At 45.4% G+C, this 23,845-nt stretch overlaps 1 protein-coding gene across 15 annotated transcripts in view; it reads left to right on the top strand.

Moving 5' to 3' along the window:
- The first annotated feature begins 9,213 nt into the window (after positions 1–9,213).
- LRATD2 (LRAT domain containing 2) overlaps positions 9,214–23,845 on the top strand; it is a 70,015-nt gene continuing 55,383 nt past the window's right edge. For 5 of the 15 annotated variants that reach the window (XR_011421402.1, XR_011421400.1, XR_011421399.1 and 2 more), the window contains exons 1-4: positions 9,217–9,741; positions 10,282–11,514; positions 19,628–19,718; positions 19,806–19,878. Coding sequence is in view for 2 of the 15 variants with exons in the window: in XM_023648957.2 (XP_023504725.1) it covers positions 10,378–11,316 (939 nt within the window). In the remaining 13 variants the exon portion in view is untranslated. The other 10 variants (XR_002810473.2, XR_011421403.1, XR_002810471.2 and 7 more) reach the window with 9 other exon arrangements.

Below are 23,845 nucleotides of genomic sequence, written 5' to 3'. Positions count from 1 at the left end.
TAATAATACCCACCTCATAGGTGAGGATTAAATGAGTGAACACATATAAAGCTCTTAGAATGGTGCTGGATACAATAAGCACTCAACAAATGTTGGCAGCTACTATCTTATTTGTTCATCTGTTTGTTATAACCTTCATGAATTCTCTACCATCTGAGCTGTGATCCTCAAGCTTGAAGGCTCAGAAACCCAACTCCGCCAACCCATCAAAAGCGGAGGGACTCAGCCCTCAGAGTCAGAGGCATAAAACCAGCCCCTCAGCTTACTGATTGACAAAAAGAAATGTAATGATTAGTCAACTTTTATTATTTATAAGCACACCCATATGGGTGCCAGATGCCTCTCAGAAGGTCGCTCCATTGGCAGGGAGCAGAAAATGTTCGATAATGGTGACTGTCCTGGCTCTGTGACAGCCAGCCTCATCCACCTCCGTTATACTGGGGTTCCTTCTTCACAGACCCCACTCTCAAGTATGTGCAGGGGATATCTGCTTTACTAGAAGGTTCTGAAGACACATCAACCCAGGAGGCCATTTCAACTTTCCCTTTGCTTCTCAGGGAGATTTACTGTCCTCTGGAGAGAGACATCCAGTCTTCAGGTATTCTTTTGGACAGCTTGGTGCCATAGTAAAATACCATAAACTGGGTGGTTTAAACAACAGAAATTTATTTTCTCACTGTTTTAGAGACTGGAAGTCCAAGATTTGGATGCCAGTACGGTCTGGTTCTGGTGAGGGCCTTCTTCCTGGCCCGCAGATGGCTACCTTCTCACCATGTCCTCACAAGGCAGAGAAAGGAAGCTCTGATCACTCCTCTTCTCCTTATAGGGCACTAATCCCATCATGGGGGCCCCACCCTCATGATGTCATCTAACCCTAACAACCTCCCAAAGGACCCACCTCCAAATGCCATCACATTTGGGGTTAAGGCTTCAATGTATGAATTTTGGGGCGGGGACACATACAGTTTGTAACAGGTGGATGCATTCTGCAAATCGTTGCTTTGATCCTCACAGGGAAGACGAAGTCACTGTGCTTGCCCTTAAGAGTCCAAGAGGCAACAGACTTGAAGATAGAGATGCAAGGTGTAACAGAAATAGCTCGAAGACCCAAACGTGAGCCACACATGTAATTTAAATTTTACTTTTTATTTAAAAATAAATAGAAACAAGTGATATTAATTTTAATAATATATTTTGTTTAACCCAATAGATCTAAAATATTATAATTTCAACATGTTATCAATATAAAAAATTAGCAAGATATTTTACTTTTCTGTACTAAGCCTTATAAAATTGGTGTGAATTTACATTTATGACACAATTCAGTTCAAGCTAGCTACATTTCAGGTGCTCAAGAGCTACATGAGGCTAGTGGCTACCATGTTGGACAGTGCAGAGCTAGAATTTCTTGGCGAGCATAGCTGTGTTACCTGGCCTAACTTCTTTTTTGGGGGAGCGGGGGAAGATTAGCCCTGAGCTAACATCTGCCAATCCTCCTCCTTTTGCTGAGGAAGACTGGCCCTGAGCTAACATGCGTGCCCATCTTCCTCTACTTTACATGTAGGACGCCTGCCATAGCATGGTTTGCCAAGCGGTGCCACATCCGCACCTGGGATCCGAACCAGTCAACCCCAGGCCACCAAAGCAGAATGTGCGCGCTTAACCACTGCACCACTGGGCCGGCCCCGGGCCCAACTTCTTAACACCTCTGAAACTCAACTGCCTAGTATAGTACCGGGTACACCATAGGCATTTAGTAAATTTTATAATTAATTTTATCATCCATAAATTGAGAATAATCCTACACCATTAAAGCTGTTGTGAGGATGAACAGAGATGACTCATAAAAAGCCCTTTCATTTATTCACTCAACTACAATTTAGTGAGCTTGTCAAGCAGTGTTCTAGGAGCTGGGGATAGCTCAATGAACAAAACCAGAGTTGTTGACTTCATACAGCTTATAGTCTAACTGGAAGAGATAATAAAACAAATTAATAAATCACATAGAATACTAAAAGGTGATAAGTGAGTCAAATAAGTGACAGAGAAAAGAGCAGGAAAGAGGATAAGGGGTATGCATGGGAGGACATTTGGAACTTTAAATAGGGTCTCCATGGAAGGCTCACTAAGAAGCTAACACCTGAGTCAAGATTTAAAGAGCACACCATGATGATATCGGGAGGAAAAGTGTTCCAGGTGGAAGGAACAGCAAATGTGAAGGCCATGAGGGAGAAGCATGCCCACCACAGCGGGAGGAACATCAAGGAGCCAGTGTGTCTGGAGGTGTGAGTGAGGGGCTGTCAGAGAGGTAATGGGGGAGGCAGGCCAGGGCCTTGGGGGCTATTTTAGGGATTTGGGCCCTTCTCCAAGGGAGATGGGGAGCCATGGGAGGATTTTGAGCAGAAAAGTGACCTGGCTTGGTTCATAGTCTCACAGGATTGCTCGGGGCTGCTGTGTTGTACATAGACCTAGAAGTGGTTTGGGGACAGCAGACAGAAAATTGACCAACCAGATTTGTTGAGCCCTATGCCCCAAATACTGGGTGGGTGGTCCCCCTAACCCATCCTGCAGAAAGCCATGCTGAACAAATGCTATCGTCCTCTCTCATGTCGGAGCTCTTCTTCCCTGGAAGCATGAAGGATGCCCAGGGAAAGAAAAGGAGGCTGGGTCTGCTCTGCCAAAGCTTCTCTCATTATTGACAGCCTGTCTCCTTTCTGAATATCCCATCCCCCTCTTCTTGCACAAGAAGTACAAAATAAGATTCTTAGAATTAAGATTTTTTTTGAAATCCTGCATTTGGATTTGCAGATACGCCAATATTTGGATTTGCAGAGCTATAATTTAAGCCGGTCTCTCCCCTGGAACTGCCTGGTGAAATGCATCTTTCATGAGGCTTCTGCAGGAGCCCAGCTACCAGCTCAGACTCCCGAGCACAAATCAAACTCTGGTTCAACATCAACAACATGATGTCAGGGGCCTCCTAAAGCAGCAAACCTCCGGGAGGGACGGGCCACCGTGTTTTCCCACTGGTGAGCCCTCTCCCAGGAAAGGATTAAAAGCTTCCTCACCATTTAGCCACAGAATTAATGCATGGATAGCTGATGGTCTGGGGTGGGCGACAGCCCCCATACCCCTTCTCCAGGCATCTCTTCATCACCTTTCCCCACAGGGCAGACTAGCTTTGGTTCAGCCTGCTTGAGAGAGCCTGCTCTGGTGATCTGAAGGGAAAAGCAAATAAAATACAGAAGCCAAGGGAAAGGATGCCACTCAGCAGCCTCTGTGTTCCCTTCCTTAATCCGAAGGTCGAGGAATAATTCAGCCAAATTGTAAAACTCTGTATGCAGGTTTTAAAGCCCAAGACAGGCAGGCTGGGAGAGTGAAGAGAGCAGCTGTGGGCCAAAGGGCAGACAGGCCCAGCCCTCACATCCTGTGAAAAGTCCAATTAAAAAAAAGGAAAAAAAGAGGGGCTGGCCCCATGGCTGAGTGGTTAAGTTCGCGCGCTCTGCTGTAGGCGGCTCAGTGTTTCGTTGGTTCGAATCCTGGGCGCGGACATGGCACTGCTCATCAAACCACGCTGAGGCAGCATCCCACATGCCACAACTAGAAGGACCCACAACGAAGAATATACAACTATGTACCGGGGGGCTTTGTGGAGAAAAAGGAAAAAAATAAAAAAATAAATAAATTAAAAAAAAAAAAGGAAGTCAGTTTAAAAAAAAAGAAAAAAAAGAATAAATGACTAATTGCTTTGGCTAAAACTTCTAGTACTATGTTGAATAAGAGTGGCAAGCTGGGTATTAATCCAAAGAACATGGAATCACTAATTTGAAAAGATATATGCACCCCTATGTTCATTGCAGCATTATTCATAATAGCCAAGACTTGGAAACAACCTAAGTGCCCATCAACAGATGAATGGACAAAAAACATGTGATATACATATACACAAGGGAATACTACTCAGCCATAAAAAAGATAAAATCACGCTATTTGCGACAACATGGATGCACTTTCGAGGGTGTTACGTTAAGGGAAATAAGTCAGACAAACACTGTATGATTTCACTCATAGGTGGAAGGTGAAAAAACAAATAAACACAGAGATAAGGAGAACAGATTGGTGGTTACCAGAGGGGAACTGGGTAGGGGTAGGGCGCAAAGGGTAAAGGGGCATGTATGTACGGTGATGGATAAAATCTAGACTATTGGTGGTGAACATAATGCAGTTTATACAGAAGCCAAAATATAATAATGGACACTTGAAATTGACACAATGCTATAAGCCAATATAATATTGATAAAATAATTTTGAAAATAATTTAATATATTATATATATTATTTAATATATAATAATATTATTTATAATAGAATTATATATTGATAATAGAATTATTTAATATAGTATATATAATAAAATGGAAAATAATTTTAAGAAAAGAATGAATGACAAAAGCAGGTTACAACATTTACTGTCTCTTATTGGATGGCCCTGTTTATGCAGCTGCTGCTGTATGTATAACTTCGCCTGGAAAATGGGGGCCCTTTATGGGAGTGAAGTTGGGTCTAAGATGCTTGACTCCCCTTGTTCCCCTCTCCCTTCTCTGCTCCATCCCCCTGTAATATTCCCAGCTCCATCCATGAAAGTCCTTGGTTTGGGGAAGGTGATGACCAGGACAGGGAGGCATCCAGGTAGGGCAGCCAACTGTCCCAGTTTGCCTAGGACTTGGAGCTTTCAGTGCTAAAACCAGGATAGTCCCTGGAAAACCAGGAGAAGTTGGTCACTCTACATCCAGAAGACATACCAGTCCCCTGGTCCTCAGACTGGCCAGTGTACGGACGAACAAACATATGCTGCTGGTGGTGCTCCTGAGGCAGCTTGACACAGCGTGAAAAGGAGACTAGGAGCCACCTCGCTCTGGAGTTGAGTCCAGCTCTCCCACTTTCCATCAGCAAGATTCACATCCCTGAGCCTTTGTATTCTTACCTGGGAAATGTAAAAGGCAGGATTGGTCTGGAGAATTAGCAAGAAGATGCCCAAAACAAATGGGCATCCTTTTGCTCCCCATATTAAAACCATCATCTGGCTCTTACACGGTGTGTAAACAATGCCTTAGGTCTATACAGCCTTTAGGATATACAAAGTGCTTTCGCACCCACTGTCTCATTTGAGGATTCAAAAGTGAGGCAAGTAGAATCATCAGCCCCACTTTAGAGACTAGGAAAGGAGGCCCAGAGTGGAGAAGAGACAGCTCCAAGGTCATACACCTGGCAAACAGGACTCCTACCTACGTCACCTGTTTCCATTCTGCTACTTCTTATCTCCTAAGGTCTCAGCAAAATCCCAGCAGTGGGTGAGAGGAGCAGGTAAGTCTGGGAGTTGCCCAATATAAAGGAGGTGTGGAGGAACCTGTTTTCCACCAAATTCACTCAGCTATCTGCTGCTGCCATGGACCTGAGGCCCGGCTGGGGAACAGGCAGAGTTCCAGATAGCCTAATCAGATAATTCTGCCCTCTTGCTCCTGTTTTGTGCATTCTTGGAGTGAGCCATTTAAACCGAGATCTCTACCACACCTGCAGGGTCAGGGCCGATGCCTTGTCAGGTAGAAACGTCAATTCTCGATTATTCCCCACTGCTCCGGACAGGAATACTGTGAGAGCGACTAACTGGCATTCAACACAACTTGTTTTTATTGAGTGCCTTCTCTGACGAGGCGTGTGGGATGTGACACTTGGGGGTCACTGCTGGGGGATGAAGCTACAGCGTGGCTGAGACTTCAAATCCAATGACCATTTCTTTACTGAGTGGCTTCTCTTGGGGAAGGTGTTTTCCCAGCTTCCTCCTTTGCTCACCAGTCTCCATCTGCGCGGAATGCCTTTTTTCCCCACAGCCTGGTCCTCTAAGAGATCCGCTTCCTCTCTCTCCCCTTTACAGTCCATTTTCCACAGGGCAGCCAAAAACCTTAAAACCCCAAAGCTTTCCCAGCTTTCTAACTGTGTCTCCTCTCACAGCAACTCTCACTCACTGAGCTCTAGTCACAAGCGTATGTTTTCCTTTTCCTAAACCCCTCAGTGCCCACCTTGGGCCTTCACTCTTGGTATTCCCTGTGGAGGGAACGCCAAGGCCGGCTCCTTCTCTTCCTTCAAGCTTCAGCTCCAGTTCCACTTCCTCAGGAGTCCATCTCTGATAATTTTATCCCAAGTAGGCCACCCCCCACACCTTCTCTGTTGTGACAGTTACTCAGTCCCATTACCCTATTTTATTTTCTTGATGGCCCTTATCTGTCTCAGAAATTCTTATTCATTTACCTACTTGTCACTTGTCTCCTCCCATCAACACGTAAGTGCCATAAGAGAAAGGACTTTGTCTACTGTGTCCGTGGCTTTAGCTCTAGAACCCAGTAAAACCAGATACTCAACTATTCATCAAATATTGAAGAATGTGTTTGTCTCTATTTAAAACATAGTAGTTACGAGCACAGGCCTTGGAGTCAAGCAGATCTGGGAGACAGTCCCACTTACCAGTTGGGAGAAGTCATTTAGCCTCTTCAACTCTATCATCCTTTGTGATAAAATTGAGAACTCACTCGTTGGTAGTTATCATTATTAATTTTAGAATTGTGTCACCCCAACTAGTCAAGACCCCTGATGGCAGGCATTTTGACATTCATCTTTGCATCCACACATCTTGAAACTTCCCCTCAGCATCTTCTACTTCCCCTTCCTGCAGGACATGTCATACTGTCCTAAGGAGTCCACTTATTCCTCTGTCTCCTCAGATGCACTGAACTCCATGGGGACATGAATACCTACAAAACCCAGCACAATGCCTGTTGTACTTGTAGAATGAATGTATGGTGTATAGGACTGGCAGGTACCTACTAGGTTTTCAAGAAATACGTTTTGATTCAATTTCTCTCTAGAAAAGACATTTTTAATAAGTGAATTAAACAATAATATCAGATGGTATATAATCAAGTGCTGACTTACAAATAATCAAGAGATATATGTAGTTTAGAAATTGGATGGCAGAGGTGGCCAATGATAAGTCTCTCAGGGCCAGGAACTGGGTGGGTGAGGTGGATAGGACTGGGGCCAACTGGAGACTACATCCCATCTCCAAGGCAACCACTACTCAGCTCCAGCTCTTTGTTGCCATCCTCGAATGTGGGCCTGATGGTCTCATATGGTTAGCTTTTTCAAGTGAAGCTGGAAACCTGAATCTTTATATGAGATTTCCCAACTCTCCAAATTGTTCACAGCAAATTTAAATTTATTAAACAATTATTTAAGATGAGCAAAACATGTTTGGGAGCCATTCGGAAACCTCTGACCATGAGCCTTAGGTGATCAGAAGAAGGTTGGGCCCTAAACAGACATTAATAGGGGAAGCAACACAAGAGACAGGCTATCAATATGGCCAAGAATTCCCCTAAGCCACCTATTAAGCATTCATTGAGCACTTACTAAGTTCCAGGCATTGGGGTATAAAGATGACTCAGACCCTCTTCCTTCCGAGACTTTATAGTAGTCAGTTCAAGAAACATTGTTGAGCCACTATTGTGTACCTGAACAGAGATCATCAAGACTACAGAACAGACACCTAGATAAGTAGGTGTTGTTTCCCTACTCATTAGGTCTCTGTCCCAGAGTGGTGGCAGCAAACTGTCATACTACTATGTCCTTCTATGGATTCTCCCATCACTACCCAACCTACCCAGTACCACCTAGGGGCAAAGTGGTCTACCCCAGCTGACAGTAGCAGAGGTTTCCCAGTCTAACAGATGTGGGGGGACTCGCCATTGCCTCTCTAAGCCTAACTCTTCCCCGTCCAGTGGGTACCTATATGAGTTCACACGGGAGTGGCAAATATCATTCAGGAAACAGCAGCCCCCAGAGCATGTGTTATCAAAGGGTCCAAGGGGGACTCATCTGGTCACACATGCCTGAGGCTGGTCGGAAAACACTTAAATGTAATCTGCACAGCAGGCACACAGAAGCCTCTTTTTGGTCTAACTTACACTGTGATCTTAGACTTGCTATAGGACTAGCTCCCATCGCAGCCTTGCCAGTATTGATTGTTTGGACTCGAATGTACATAAGTAGATTGATTTTTTTTTTCCTCAAACTAAAAAGGATGGCAGTAGTGTTAGTCTATTCCCTTCCACTGGTTGGTAGACACACTGAATAAATAATAACATTATCTGGAAACATTAGTCCAAAGAAACAGTGATGGAAAACAGGGCAGAGGAGGTCTAGAGTTGCATTCTTAATTCCACCACGAATCAGTTTGGGTGTTCCAATGAATGCGAAGCTTGTTAAACCTCCACCCACACTCCGATCCGTAACACTTTGGGAACCTACATCTTAGGTACCAAAAACAAAACCAGCATGGACCAGAGCAAGAGGAAGTGTCCTCTTGTGGTGGAGGTTGATAGGCAATACTCGTCTCCTGTCACTTCCTTCTGTAAGTCAGCAGGAAGGAAATATATCCACCAAGGGCCTCTGTTAATTTGTACTTAATGTAAAGACAGTTGAGCAGTTCCTACATCCTCTACCCCCAAGATAAACAACCACAGCTGAATGCTCTCTCACTACCAACGAACTGAGAACTCTTCAAATAACTACGCAGGTTATGAAATCAACTTTGTGCTAACTTCGAGGGACATCTAATAAATAGAGCACCGGTCTTGGAAGCAAGCCTGTAACTAAGTTTTCGTTCTGTTTTACACTGTTTTCTTTCCATGAACTTTTTTTTTCCTACCAGAAAGTTTCACAGGACTCATTCTGGAAATATCTCTGCACTGAAGCACTTCTCGAGCGGTCTCAGTAAAAAATTCTGTTCTGTGACCTTTGGCAAGAAATATGTTCTAGGAAAGAAAAGAAAGAAGGAAACGTCTGTTTGCTTGCGAATGACTGTTCCTCCCGCTCCAGATACCCTTGGAAAGAAGAGGCGAAGAGGAAACGGAACAAACACCAAACTTTTATTATTCCCTTGGTCATCTCTTCACTGGCAGGAGGTTTTCGCCTTCCAACTTCTTTTTAAAGCCCACAGCTCGGAAAAATACGAACTGAGCAAGCAGCGAGGACCCCACAGCTCTAATAAGGCAAGCGGCCAGTGACCAGCCTACACTCCACGGCTGCAGTGTGCCAGACCCGTCGGCGGGTTGATTATTACCAGCGGGATTTAAACTCGCTCAGGCGTGGGGGCGTGGCCTGGGCGGAGCCCCACAACCCGGGTGGGCGGGGCGGGGGCGGGGATCCCGGAGGCTGTGTACCGTGCGGGAAAGACCTGGGCTCCGGGAGCGAGCGCCTGTCTCTTTAAATGCCAGGGGCTGCGCTCCCGCCCCGGGAGCCCGGAGCCGGATCTACAATCCCGTCCCTCCCGCCCCGGCGCTTGTTGCTCGCCCGGCCCGAGCGGGAGCTGCCGCCGCCGGGCAGCGAGGCTGATTCGGTCTCCTCCTTCTCGCGCCCCACCTCCCTCGGGAGCAGATTGAGGGGGAGCAGCAGCCCAGCGGGAGGGAGGGGGTGCGGTGTGGACAGACATTGTCCCCCCACCTGCAAGTGTTGAGGGTCTACGTAGCCGCGGGAGCAAGACATGCGTCGCTGCCCCCTGCCCAGCCTCACTGCTGCCCGCGCCTGGAGAGGAGGGACTGCGGAGCCCGCACCTGCAAACTCGCCCTAGAAGTCTCCGGGTGCGGCGGGGGCCCCTCCCAATTCCCCACGGCCTCCACCTCCCGGCGGGTGAGTTTGCGCAGGTAACCCGAGCTAGAGGGCGGGCGCGCGGGGGAGGGGCGGGCGAGACCGGAGGAGAAAGCGCCGCAGGTGAGCCAGGTAGGGTGGCTCACCTGCCCGGGCCGCGCTAGGGATCCTCGCCGGTGTCCCCGGGGATGGAGCCGTGGGGGGTGTCTCAGAGGCTAAGTTAGGGCCCTGGGGTGACAGGTGGGGTTAGGAAAGGGGGGATTGGAGTAAAGTTTCTCTCCCCCCGCCCCTCCTGCTTGGGTTTGGCAGGTAGGGCGCTGGCGGAAGCGGTAGGAGCTACTGATATAATGGGCTTTTGCCCGGGCGAGGTGAAGGGCTGGGGGCAGCGGAGAGCTGGAGTTGCCAGGCCTCCTGTGACCGTGACCCTGGAGGTGGAGAAATGAGGGAAGGCTCGCTACATCCGAGACTCCCTGTAAAATGGCTCCGGGTGCTCGGCTCCCAGCCTTTCTTCCTCCTCTTAACAAATCGGTTTTTTTCATGGAGGGGCTCCTACATGCCTTCCTTGCTTTCCTCTCCCAACAGGTGGTCACTGCCCCTGTCCGGGGACCTGTGCCCATGACCCTAGTGGTGGTTTCGCTTTCTCCCCTCTCGGCGGTGTGAACGTGTGTCCGCAGCGTGATGGGCAACCAGGTGGAGAAACTGACCCACCTAAGTTATAAGGAAGTTCCCACGGCCGACCCGACCGGCCTGGACCGGGACGACGGGCCTCGCATCGGGGTCTCCTACATCTTCTCCAATGACGACGAGGACATGGAGCCGCAGCCGCCGCCCCAGGGGTCGGATGGAGGCGGCGGTGGCTTGCCTGACGGCGGGGACGGCCCGCCGCTGCCCCCGCCGCAGCCCTACGACCCACGACTGCACGAGGTGGAGTGCTCGGTGTTCTACCGCGAGGAGTGCATCTACCAGAAAAGCTTCGCTCCGGGCTCCGCGGCGCTGAGCACCTACACGCCCGAGAACCTGCTCAACAAGTGCAGGCCTGGCGACCTGGTGGAGTTCGTGTCGCAGGCGCAGTACCCGCACTGGGCAGTATACGTGGGCAACTTCCAAGTGGTGCACTTGCACCGGCTGGAGGTGAGCAACAGCTTCCTGACGGATGCGAGCCAGGGCCGGCGCGGCCGCGTGGTGAACGATCTGTACCGCTACAAGCCGCTGAGCCCTAGCGCCGTGGTGCGCAACGCGCTGGCGCACGTGGGCGCCAAGGAGCGCGAGCTGAGCTGGCGCAACTCGGAGAGCTTCGCCGCCTGGTGCCGCTATGGCAAGCGCGAGTTCAAGATCGGCGGCGAGCTGCGCATCGGCAAGCAGCCCTACCGCCTGCAGATCCAGCTCTCTGCGCAGCGCACCCATACGCTGGAGTTCCAGAGCCTGGAGGACCTGATCATGGAGAAGCGGCGCAACGACCAGATCGGGCGCGCAGCGGTGTTGCAGGAGCTCGCCATGCACCTACACCCGGCCGAGCCAGATGAGGGCGACTGCGACGCCGCGCGGACTACGCCGCCTCCTGGGCGCCTCCCTGCGTCCGGCCGGCGGGAAGAGGACCGAGAGGCGGTGGTGCACTGACGGGCGAGCTGAGTGCAGAGCTGTGAAAGGGAGCTGTTTGCAGCAGGCGCTGCCCCCTCCCTCCTCTCACTCCCTCCTCCACCACCTTCTGGGCCCCATCTGGGTTCCTGGGCCATTTGGAAAACCGAGAGTTGATGAAATGCGCAGCCAGCTGTGGCTCAAGCTTGTTATCTTGGACGGAGGAGGAAGAGGGAGCAGGTAGGAGCACTTTGGCTGGGGGCACTTCCTGCCCGCCTCCTCAATTTGTCTTCCTTTCCAAAGTGGGGCAAACTGTGAACTTGCCTGACGCTTAATCCCTCCTGGACCTGGGTCCAAAACCGACTCTTCTTAAGCGTGCGGGGGTGGAAAAAAGTTCAGAGTACCAACGCCTGCCATTGCCTCCTCCCCACTTCCTCTCCTATCCTGGGCTTGGAGGATGTCCTGTACGAAGGCCAAAGTGGGTTTGTGTCGTGCCAGGCCGGCAGAGAGCCTCTTATCTGCTACCCTCGCGGAGCTGTGTGTGGAATCCGGGAAGCTGGGGTGATTTATGGGATTCCTGGGGTGCAAGGCTGGAGAAACCAGGACCAGGGAGCAGCAGACCAAAACCAAGCGGCCCCCTATGAAGTGTAACAAAGGGTTGTGTAAACTTGGGCTACAAAACAAAGACTTTGCTACCTCCCTCCTCCCCATCCCCAAGTAATTCATCTTCTGGAGCTGGCTTCTAGCTGAGTCTCCTGCTCCCTCCTGCTCCACCCGCCACTTCCCAGGTTACAAGTAAATCATTGTCACCGGCCAGCTAGGGGAAGGATTCAATTATGGTTCTGTTTTGTCGCCTTTGTTTCTCGCCTGCAATTGTAGGCACTTACAGCTGCGCTATTTGTTATCAGAGGAGGGAACAGCCCTTTGTGCCTCTGATCTAATTAAACCTGCTTGGCCGTGTGCATCCTCAAGTCACACATGGGGTTGGCTGATGCCACCCCATAAAGTATCTGCTACAGAAGCAGCCCATCAAGGTTGGTTGCCCTGGCAGGAATGAGTCAGTCTCCTCTCCCACTCCCCACCCAACCCCCTTCCAGAACAGTGAAGATAACCTTTTTAAAATGTAGGGCTTTGTTGGTGGTAAACTCTTAGGCTGGAGGCATATTTCAGTAAGGTATTTATTTTGCTAGCCACACTTGATGCAATTTAATTTAATTCAAGATGCTGTATTGTTATATTGCAGCAGTCTCCTAGTTGCTTGGAGAATGCCCCTTCTGTATGCCTTCTCAATTAAGAGAGGTGACAGCAGTCACAAATAATGCCACCTGGTGTAGTCAGTGCCATAGTGAAATGGCACGGGTGACAGTCCTGAAGCACCGGGTGGTGACTGTGGGATCCGCCGCGGCAGGCTGGCCTATTCTATTTGCATCTGCTGCTGAGCTACTGTTTGCTTTACTATAAGGTTTTAAAAAATTTTACAATCTGTCCCTTGTATTCGCGTGAGCTCTTTAATGGCGCGTGCCCTCCATTTCAGAATGCTTTTCTGCTGCACACTGGCATTGCTGATGCTATCTAAAAGTTGAGTAAAGTTTTTGTTTCTCTTGGGAGTCATTGTAGATTACACAGAACGAGTCATTTTGTGACCTAATTCTTACAGTTGGAGTAGAATCGTTCTTGAGTGTTCTACAGCCGTGGCCATTCTTGGGCCTCCTCCTGGAGAGCTCCAAATCAAGGCAACAAGACTTGAAGGATTTCTTTGTATACTTTTTTCGAACTTGGAAGTTGAGGCCATAATTTTTAAAACCCTAGACCTTCATAGCATCTCAACATGAAATAATTTGATTGCAAGGGCATTAGCTATGTTTCCTGTCTTTACAGGGATCATAGAACAAGTCCTAACACTTTGTTAAAGGTGAACCACACTCAGCCCCAGTCTGGGACTTCGGAGAAATGTCAGCCTCCTGATGGAAATGTACATCTCGTTGCCATGTTTAATAGTCTCTTTTCCTGCTCATGGAAAAGCGGAGCAAGGTAAACATGGGTCAAGACATTTAGCAGAGCCTACTACAGATTTGGGTTTTCTTTTATGCTTAACAAACCAACGTGCAGAGAGCAGGAGGGAGGAAGAACAGAACAGCACTGCCTAGCAGCTCTGGGCTAGCTAGCCAGCTCTTCTTTCTGTTCTCCTTGTCGCTGTCTCCCTTCTTTGCCCTCAACTGGAAGGAGAATGTCATTGGTGACTGCGGTCTGACAGTGACTATCTCTTGCTACAAATGAACTGGTTTTTGTGAGAAGTCTCAACTTGAAGAACTCCGGTAAAATCCACACTAATAAAAGCATTCTGCCTCTAGAGAAGAGGTTTTTGATAATAGAGCCTGAAAATGAACTAGGAAAGGAAATAAATCTACTCCAGATGCTGCTTTCCCATGTAATGCAAGCATTTTTATAGGGTACCAGATGTGTGAAATGTGTAATACTTAGGAACAGCGATTGCACTGGAGGTTTTCTTAGGATTATAATGCTTAAAGGAAAGCAACAACCAACCTGTGGAGGCTGCAAGAAAGGGGAATCCGGTCGACTCTTGGCTCTTTCCTCAAGATGGCAGTGTTGTGGATGAGTGAGGTTTTAATGCCCAGGCGGTGGCTACATCTGGCACTTTAAGAAAATAAATATATTTAATTTTTGTTTCTCCTTAGGAATGAGACTTTAGAACTATTTTGTACTGTGAATTACGGATGCTCTTTGAAGGAAAGAGAAGTTGATTCTAATGTTCTTCAGAAGCTCTGGCAGGGATAAACAGGACACCTGACTAGAACATACGCTAAATGTAATCAGACAAATTCTATTTTCTTACCCGAGCAAATATTTTATTGAGACTGCTTATGTATGTCCCAGGAGCCCACGACTTCAGCTACACAACTTTTTTGTATTGAAAAAACTCATACTTTTTGTAACTTTGACTCCACATTTAATTTAAAATGACTTTATAGCACTAAAATGCCTAGCAGAAGACGTTACTCCAGACCTTTAAGGAAATTTTTAGTTTTTATGAAAAATGATGCTTCAGTGGTTAACTTGTCCTGTCGTTGGTGCTTCTGGCCCTAACGGCACCACTAGACAATACCGCAACCACGTGGAAACATATTTTTGGGAGCAAAACTTTAATTTTGTATGACATATGCTATGGAGAGTGAAGAAAATTTAAAGACTACTTGTTGTCTATTTTTTTTCTTAACAAAATGGAATCCACTGTGTTGAAGACTCTTGATATTATGTGATTGTCTAACCATTTTTTATAAATTAGAATAAAATCTAGTGTGATCATGGTCATTGAATGGATTTGTTTGGAAAGTTACATTTTGTGAATTTATTTTTTTAAATCAGGGTAACTATAATCTTGACTGGTTTCTTCAACTTTTTATTATGTTGTTTTGTCCATAGTTGTAATACTTGTGACCCACAGAGAATTACATTGACTAACACTATAAATTCCACATGTATTTTATTTCCCAGTGAATTGTGTAAACTTTATTTTTGTTGAAGATTGTATGTTAAATCAATGTTCTGTTCTCATACCACTTCTTGAGAAGGAGGTTCCAATTTGAAATTGTATCATTTCCTTCAAAATGAAGGGCAGTGCTTAGTTAAATAAAAGATTGATGACATCTTTTAAACCATTTCCTCTTCACTATGTCTTATTAAAATAAAATCTGTCAAGTCCTTTTGAAAAATGCTGTGAGGGTTTCCAATAAACCATCTATTAGAGTTAACTGATTTATATATTTTTTTCCACTCGTATATCGCTGTCTGCCATTTTTGGTTCGAATCGAGGCTACTCAACTGCAGTTTTTCTGAGAATATTGGTGCGTATCCATCTTTATATTGGTCAGTAAATATTTTGATGAATTCATTTAGTGACTGAAAGCCCTCCCTGCATTTACTTGGTGAGAATTAATCACTCATTGCTTCCAGGCTATCAGTGTTCATGAAAAATGTCTCCTGGACATAAATCTTCAATACGCATTGATTTTCAGAATCAATGCAAGCATCACTGGAAACCACACTCACGTTTTGGAATCTACACTGGGGAGTCTTGGTATTAAGGTGGGTAATCCATGTTGTGTCTTAAGTGGTTTGAGAGCCCCAGACAGAGGGAATGGGCTCGTGGAGTTAATTACAGAAAATGGGCAAGTGTGATCAGGTGGCATTGTTGGCATAATAAGGGAGGATAAGCCAGCAGTTGGTAAAGCAGATGTTGCATCTGGGACCAGTGTATCGGAGCTGCCAGCCCCTGAAGGTGTTACCACAATCCTGTGAGGTTCAAAAGACTGGGCTTTGTCAGCAGGCTCCTATGAGAGTTTTAAGTGGGAAGAAAGTTGAATACTGAAGGTTATAGGGAGCTCCAGCAGCAGGAGACCATTTATCCCAGAGTGGGAGTTTTTAATTTATCGTGGTTCTCACTGCACAGGAAAGTAGCAGGGGAAGCCTAATACGGAAGGTGCATTTATTCTTGGGTGATTTTGGTGTAGGCTGCTGTTCCCATTTCTCCTAAGTGGACTGAGCTTGCTTAATGTAGGAAAATGACATGTTCGGAAGCATTTAAAAGGACCTCCAAAATGAACAGGTCCGGAATATGTGCAGAAGGGCTTTTATTTCCTTTGACTGAATTTACTGGAAAAACTGCTTATTGAACAGAATATAGCAATTTTATCTGCAGAGTAGATGCAAGAATGATTAGTGTCTGTATTTGCAATCACAACTAAGTTGTGTGAAGGGTCCTAATATTTGTGAATGGTTAAGTATTGTGAAGGGCTAAAGGATGCTGAGCCCTAGCTTGGGTACCAGAACATACAGAGGTTAAAAACAAAGAAGGAAACAATGAGAGTCCCTGCTCCTGAGCTTGTTTCTAAGGGGAGATCAGTTTCATCCTACATACAGGACAGATGGTAATAAAAGGTGGCCCTGTGAAGTGCTGATGGTTGGTAGGTATTCAGATAAAGCGAATGTGTGTATATTTAATTGGAACACTCCCATTGGAGAAATCAGACCAAAAACCTGAAGGTACAAATGATGGTGAAAAGGATGGAACTAATATAACTAATTTACAGAGTACTTAACTGAGAGACTTAAATCCCAAGTGCCTAACGTACAAAGGTAAACCAGAGCCTTAGTTTCTGTCCTCACATGTTTATATTCTGATAGGTAAGGCAGATAACTATATACCAAAAAGAAATTCACAGGAAGGAATTCAATTACAGGTGTAGGTGCAATGAAGGAAGTGTACGGGGCCTCTGGGCGAGGATCTCTCTCTGAGTCAGTGAGGGCATCCCTGAGGAAGCATTTATGCTGAACTTTGGAAGAAGTAGAGGAGAGAGCCAGGTGTTTCAGAGGGCACTGATTACCTGAATTCCAGGAGGAAGCCTGGGAAGTGAATTAATGAATGCTGAGTGCTTTCAAAATGCCTTTGCTTCATGCCCCAGTAGTTGTCCATTTCTCCTTGGGGTTCCCTTCCCCAACGTGTTGTCTGATTCATTCATGTACCACTGATGCTTAACACAGGACCAGGCAGAGAGACTCTTGCTCCAAGTTTGAGTGAGTGTGTGACTTTGGAGGGTGGGGTTTACTAGACTAAAAAGCCCCCATATTATCTCAGGGTGATGTCATGACTACGGTTTGAAGAGGGAGAGGTAGCAGTTGTTTTTAGGATGATGGAGCAGGGAGAGCCAATGAGTGACTCTGTGCTCCCCTCTCCCAGGACTAGAGGTTGGCCTGTACTACTGATGACTTAAATTGCCAGCCAGGTTACAAAGTGGGGTGTGAATTTGGGCTTTTGCCCGATGCAGGTGTGAGAAGTGGCACAGGCCAACCTAGATGGGAGCAGAGGTAAAACGGAGCAAGAGGTTTTACAGCCTACATGCCACAGTCTTGGAATTGTGGTGGAGAAAGAGAGTATTTTGCTCAGTTAGCCAACACAAGCCGCTTAAAAAATAGTCACTGGGGGGCTGGCCCTGTGGCCGAGCCGTTAAGTTCTCATGCTCCGCTGCAGGCGGCCCAGTGTTTCATTGGTTCGAATCCTGGGCGCAGACATGGCACCGCTCGTCAGGCCATGCTGAGACGGCGTCCCACATGCCACAACTAGAAGGACTCACAACTGAGAATATACAACTATGTACTGGGGGGCTTTGGGGAGAAAAAGGAAAAAAATTTAAAAATCTTAAAAAAAAAAAGTAGTCACTGGTGTCTTGATGAATGTAGCCATAAATGACTCAGAAGATGAGTTCCCTGCTGCTTTCTTTGGGAAATTTGTATAACAATGTAATTAACTCCCAAAGTCTGGCTATCTTGATATCGAGAGCATTCTTTGTAACCTCCTAACTTTGCGGATTCTCTGTTAGGCTAAACAGTAGGTCGAGGGTCTGACCAAGGCACACAGAATTGACTAGTGGTTCAGCCTTGACAGTCAAACTGATGAGGATTTATAGGCTGCTTAATTTTAAAATGGCTTATGATGAGGATTTTTAGGCTGGTTAGTTTTAAAACTACAGATGAGATTCAGGCTCCAAGGAGTGGAATTTGTTTGCCCCTTTGTTGGGAAACATTTACATTTCTAAGGGAAACCTCTATCTGTGAAGATGCCTCCCTCTCTGTGCCAGGAAGAGGGGGGGATGGTCTTATCTCTAGAGGCTCTTGGTCAATGCCAGAGGCAAGAACTTAAGTTGGTTGCTGTCTGGCAATCTCATGTAACTGGTTTAGGGTGGTGGCGTCTAACCTTTCTAACCTTTACTTAATCCGATTTGATTCTTGTCTAAAAGTCATGGGATCACCCAATGACCAGACCCCACCCGCACTGATACCATTTTAACTTTTTTTCATGTTCTTTCCTTTGTCTTGTAAAGAGATGAATCATATACCTATGCCTTATAAAATTAGCCCTAACCCTCCACTCGGGGCAGCAGCAGGAGCTCTGACTGCCCGTGGGTCCTGTCCCCATGCCAGCGGGGGCAGCAGCAGCGGCTCTGCCTGCCCATGGGTCCTGTCCCCATGCTATTCCACTATTCTCTAAATAAAAGAGCACTACTGCCAGATCTTGAGAGTCTAAGAAATCTTTCTTTCGACTCCTTGGCTCACCGACCCCGCATCAAAACTACCGGGTTTTTCTACCCGAGGCTCTGATTCCTTTTAAGGTGGTATAACATTGGGAGAGATCGTGTATTTGCTTAGAAACTTTATTTCTTCTCTACAATGTGGCTTGTGACATTGGTCCATTCACTTAATTCTCTGAATTACAGTTTTTTTGTAAAATAATATGTAATATATATAATACTATAATTGGACTATAATAATAGTATGTACTTCAAATGGTGGTTGTGAGCACAAGACGAAACAATGCACATAAGGCCCAGATCAGTTTATGATTAGCTAGAGAAAATCTGGGATATTGTGCATTCAAAAGCCTTATTCAAAATAAATAAAATTACTATCTGGGAGAAAGAGGTCTTCTCTTTAGTCTTAGAGAATTTCTTAGCTAGATACAAGAATTTGGTAAGATAAGAAAGAGGTAACTCCAGTTGATTCTTTAGCTGTTTGGCCACTGCTGTAGTATTTGAAATTTTATTTTATTTTATTTTTTTTGCTTTTTCTCCCCAAATCCCCCTGGTACATAGTTGTATATTTTAGTTGTGGGTCCCTCTAGTTGTGGCATGTGGGACGCCGCCTCAGCATGGCCTGATGAGCGATGCCATGTCTATGCACAGGATCTGAACCTGCGAAACCCTGGGCTGCCGAAGCGGAGTGCGCAAACTTAATCACTTGGCCAAGGGGCCTGCCCCTGAAATGTTTCTCGAGCTTTGGTCATTAGTAGATGAACCATTTAACTTGTTTATACATTTTATTATGTTTACTAATTAATTCACCAAATGTTTCCTGGGAACCTTTAAGGTCCTAGGTGCTGGAAAGCCCAGGGAGGATAAGAAGGGATATTGCAGTAATCATTTTAACAATGATGAGGTCACCTTGCCCGCGCTGTCCTATTTTATTCATCACAATGAATCCAGTGTTTCTGGATAGGTGCTAATATCTTCATTTTGTAGTTGAGGAAACAGGCTGAGAGAAATGAGATGATTTGTCCACAGTCACATGGCTAACAAATGACAGCTTCTGGCCTGGAACAGAAATGCTGGTCTCCAAAGCCCTAGGCTAGGGTTCTCCACTGAAAGATCATCTGACCACACCCACCCTTTTGGCAACCCCACCCTCCTCCTTAGCCATGGAGAAGTCTTAGGACGTTATTCTGCTCCAACATGTGGCTTGAAGCGTTATCTGAATAGCACGTCTGCTTTTGCTCTTATTGCAGTAGCTCTAGAGGTAGTGAGCCTGGGAGGCCAGAAGACGCAGGAGCAAGAGGACGGGCAACTCTCAGCCAGGAGGGATTTCACGTGCTCATCGTGAGTAACACTGACAAGCCCAGTAATTGACCTTCCTATAATTACCCCCACCTTCCCTGTGGCTGAGCACTTCCTTTCCCCCTTCAGGCTGACGGCAAGTCACGCTGGCCTGCTTTGAATCATGACTCCAACTGCTGATCTGCTGTGTGACCTTGGGCAAGTTAGTACCTTCTTAAGCTACTTTGATTTATCTAAAAATTGGGGCCACTAGGGGTGCCTACTCCCTAAGGCTGTTAATTGGCTTACATGAGGTCATGTAAATCAGGCGCATCATGGGGCACTCAGGTGTGGCATGGTGGCCATATTGGTTGGCTCTGCCACATATAGCTCTGCTACGAATATAATATATGACCTTGAGCGGGTCTCTTTACTATGCCAGGACCCTGGATCTATGCTTCTGTGTGTGGAGCACCAACTCCATCAGGAGTCTATGATAACATCAAGTGCAACTTTATCCTTTGACAAGGTTATAGAAGTTCCTAGTTGCTCTGCTTATTAAGTAATTAATGAGTACTAATTAATACTGATTCCTTGGCCATAGTCTTACACCTCACTTATGTAAAAAATTAATATATAAATTTAAAAAAAATTAATAATATTAATAAGGCCAGCCCTGTGGCTGAGTGGTTAAGGTTCTGTGTTCTCCACTTTGGCAGCCTGGGTTCCCTGGTTCGGATCCCCATCCCGATCCTGGGTGGGGACCTACTCCACTCATCAGCCATGCTGTGGAGACATCCCACATATAAAAAATAGAGGAAGATTGGCACAGATGTTAGCTCAGGGCTAATCTTCCTCAAGCAAGAAAAGGGGAAGATTGGCAATGGATGTTAGCTCAGAGCAAATCTTCCTCACCAAGAAAGAAATAATAATAATAATAAGATGACTGAATTTCAGGGAGTGCTTTTATTGTGAAAAGTAGGGACTACACACAAAACTTTTTTTCTTGAACTGGCAAATTTTGTTTTGATCTTTCATATTAGAAACCAAATCTGGGCCATGGATGAGGAAAAAGGTAATGATAGGAGTAAATTAATCTGTGTTTCCTTTGTTTTGGAAAAAGAGTGTTTAGAATTTTTTTTTTTAACTTTTCAGTTTTGCTTTTGGAACACCAATTGTTTGTTTGTTTGTTTGTTTGTTTTTTCCATTCTAGAGTACATTTCTCTTTGCTACCTGGCTGTACTCTTGGCCAATACATTATAGCCCATGGAGAGAATTCTCTTATATCTCAATAGATATGCAAGATTTAGTCTACTTTCTTCCAGCGGAGTCTGTTTCTTCTTATATTTCAGAAAGAGCAAGGTTGTTCATAAAGCCATGAAGCATTAAATGGTGGCAGTTCTTTGTGCGGACATCAATTTTAGTACTTTTTATAAAAAGAGTTTATTTTTTATAGTATCATACAGAATAGTTTTTTTTTTTTTTAAAGATTTTATTTTTTTTCCTTTTACTCCCCAAAGCCCCCTGGTACATAGTTGTGTATTCTTCGTTGTGGGTCCTTCTAGTTGTGGCATGTGGGACGCTGCCTCAGCGTGGTTTGATGAGCAGTGCCATATCCGCGCCCAGAATTCGAACCAACGAAACACTGGGCCGCCTGCAGCGCAGCGCGCGAACTTAACCACTCGGCCACGGGGCCAGCCCCCATACAGAATAGTTTTACACAAGACATGTTCTCCTTCATTTCTCCTCCTCTCTCCCCCAGCTAAGAATTGGACTATTTTCAGTTGGTCTTATCAAGCCTTAAGAGATACTTTTCTGCAAGGCCCTTTTGCTTTCATTGCCATTCCAAATGGCATTCTTGTCTAGAACTGTGTTCATTTATTCTTTAAGTATTCATTGAGGCCTATCAGGCAATGTGCTACCCACTAGGGCTAGAAGGAGGAACGCCATGTGGTCCCTGTGCTCCAGGTGCCAGCCCACATTCTGCTGAGGAAGACAGATGGGCAAACAGTAAGTGCAATACCTTGTGATAAAAGTGTGATGATAGAGAATAGGCAGGCACCAGGCATTATGGTGACATTGGTGAGGGGTTGGGGGAGGGGAGGTTGGCAGCTAACCCCACGTGCTGGGGCTGGGGAAGGGTCCAGGATAGGTTTCCTGGGGAGAGGTAAGCAGGTAGGGAGAGGTCTTATCAGAGAAAGATTCTGGCATAATTCTGCTCCCATCTCATCAACCCTTTATTTTAGGAGTAAAACCTCATCTGTCTTTGGTATATGGCTTGGGGGGAGGTGGGGCATGAGAACAAATGCTATAAATTGCTTAGTAATTCCTTTTCTCTTTTTCATAGTGCTGGTATAAATTTCAGCCAACTAGGGTACATTATTGGAAACTCTGAAAGGATATTAATTTTACTACAGTAAAATTGTTCTCTTATCTTTAGCACCATCATTCAGCTAACTGTAGGCATGGCCGAGTAGTTCCAATATGGTGAGGGTTGAGGCTGCCCTCTCTGTGTTTTGAGGGAGCTGAGAGGCATGGTGGAAAACATGGGCCAGTGTTGGAGTCAGCCCTGGGCTGTCACCCCAGCACCTGTTCTTTCTTTGCCACCTGGGCAGATGACCTCACCTGGCTCTGGAAGCTGCAGTGTATTAATTTGTAAAGTGGGAATAATATGTCATCTACCGTGCAGGGTTGTGGTTCATGGTAATATACATAAATCCCCCAGAAGTAGTCCTGGCACAAAGGTATATGCTCAGGGATTGGTTGCTGTCTTTATCCATTTTCTCTTCTTCAGTTTTGCCCAGTGTTCATAACTCAAATCCAAAATCTCATAGATGAATTTCAGATTGGAGCTGGTTAAGCCAAACAAATCTAACCAGTGTTAAGATGGTCAGAGATGGTGCAACCTTTGGTTTTGTAATGGTTCAAACTATCTGGCCCCAGGAGTTTAGGAGAAAATCATAAATATATGTGGATACACACACGTAAGCATACACACACACACGTGCACACACATACACACCAAGCCAAGCCACGTGCATCATTCCATCTGAATCTTTGGTTTCTACCCAACCTGACAACCTAAGAGGGGAAGCTCAGGCATTCATATCGTCATGAAGCTATAACTGTTTTACTCCTCCCGGGTTAATGCCTCTCTCTGCGTGCCTTTAAGACGATGAATATTTTCTATTAATGTAATTTTATTACTTTTTTTAATATTTCAAAAATAATATATGCTTAATATAAAAGAAGTTCAAATACCAAAGTATGTAAACTCAAAGTAAAGGACATCCTCCATTGCCTTCTCTCACCTTGTTCACTCTAACCAAGGGTTATCAATATTAGATGTGTTGTGTGTTCCTTCTAGACTTTTTTCTATTAACATTCAGATATGCTCATCTGCATATATTTTCCAGTGTTTTAAATTAGATCATGCTACCCGTATTACTCTGCCCCCCCTTTATTTACTCATCAATAAATCAACTTTATTTTATATTACTACATCAAATGTCTAGAACATTCTTTTTAAACATCTGTTGAGTATTCCATGGTAAAAAGCTTCTGTTTCTTATTTATGCATTTTCTCATTGATGCCCATTTAAATCATACCCAATTTTTCCAAATTATAAATGATACCACAAACATCTTGCTATACCTGTTCTTGGCATATATGTGAGTATTTCTGGAGCATATAATTACTGAAGTGAAATTTCTGGATTAAAGGTTATGCAAAATTTAAATTTGATAGGAACGACCATATGGACCTCTATAGAAGATTGTGCCAATTTACAGTAATGCTTATAACATTCTCAAGTGTTTGAAAATATTTACTTATTCATAGGTAAAAAGTAGTATAGTGTTTGAGTGTCTATGAGAGATTTATTTTTTATCACTTGAGCTAGTCTCATTGGTGTTTCCAAGAACTTTTTTTTTTTACCAGTTTTTACCAGTTTACCAGTTTACCAGTTTTATTCTGTTACAAACACTCTAATTCTCTCCAAAGCACTTGGTTGTTCGATCAGACTGGTGAATTCTAGAGTCCAATCTATGAACAAACAATAGAAAGGCAGGAGTGGAAGGTATCCAAAATTATCCTTCTTTTAAAAATGTAAATCAGAGTGTTCAGCATACTGTTTTACACCCTTTAGTGGCTTCCAGTAGTGCTTAGAATTAAATCTAAGTTCCTTATG

The sequence above is a fragment of the Equus caballus genome, chromosome 9, assembly GCF_041296265.1.
Source record: "Equus caballus isolate H_3958 breed thoroughbred chromosome 9, TB-T2T, whole genome shotgun sequence".
NCBI lineage: Eukaryota > Metazoa > Chordata > Mammalia > Perissodactyla > Equidae > Equus > Equus caballus.
The sequence above is the reverse complement of the archived record's forward strand: the minus strand, read 5'-3'. Positions and strand labels throughout refer to the sequence as shown.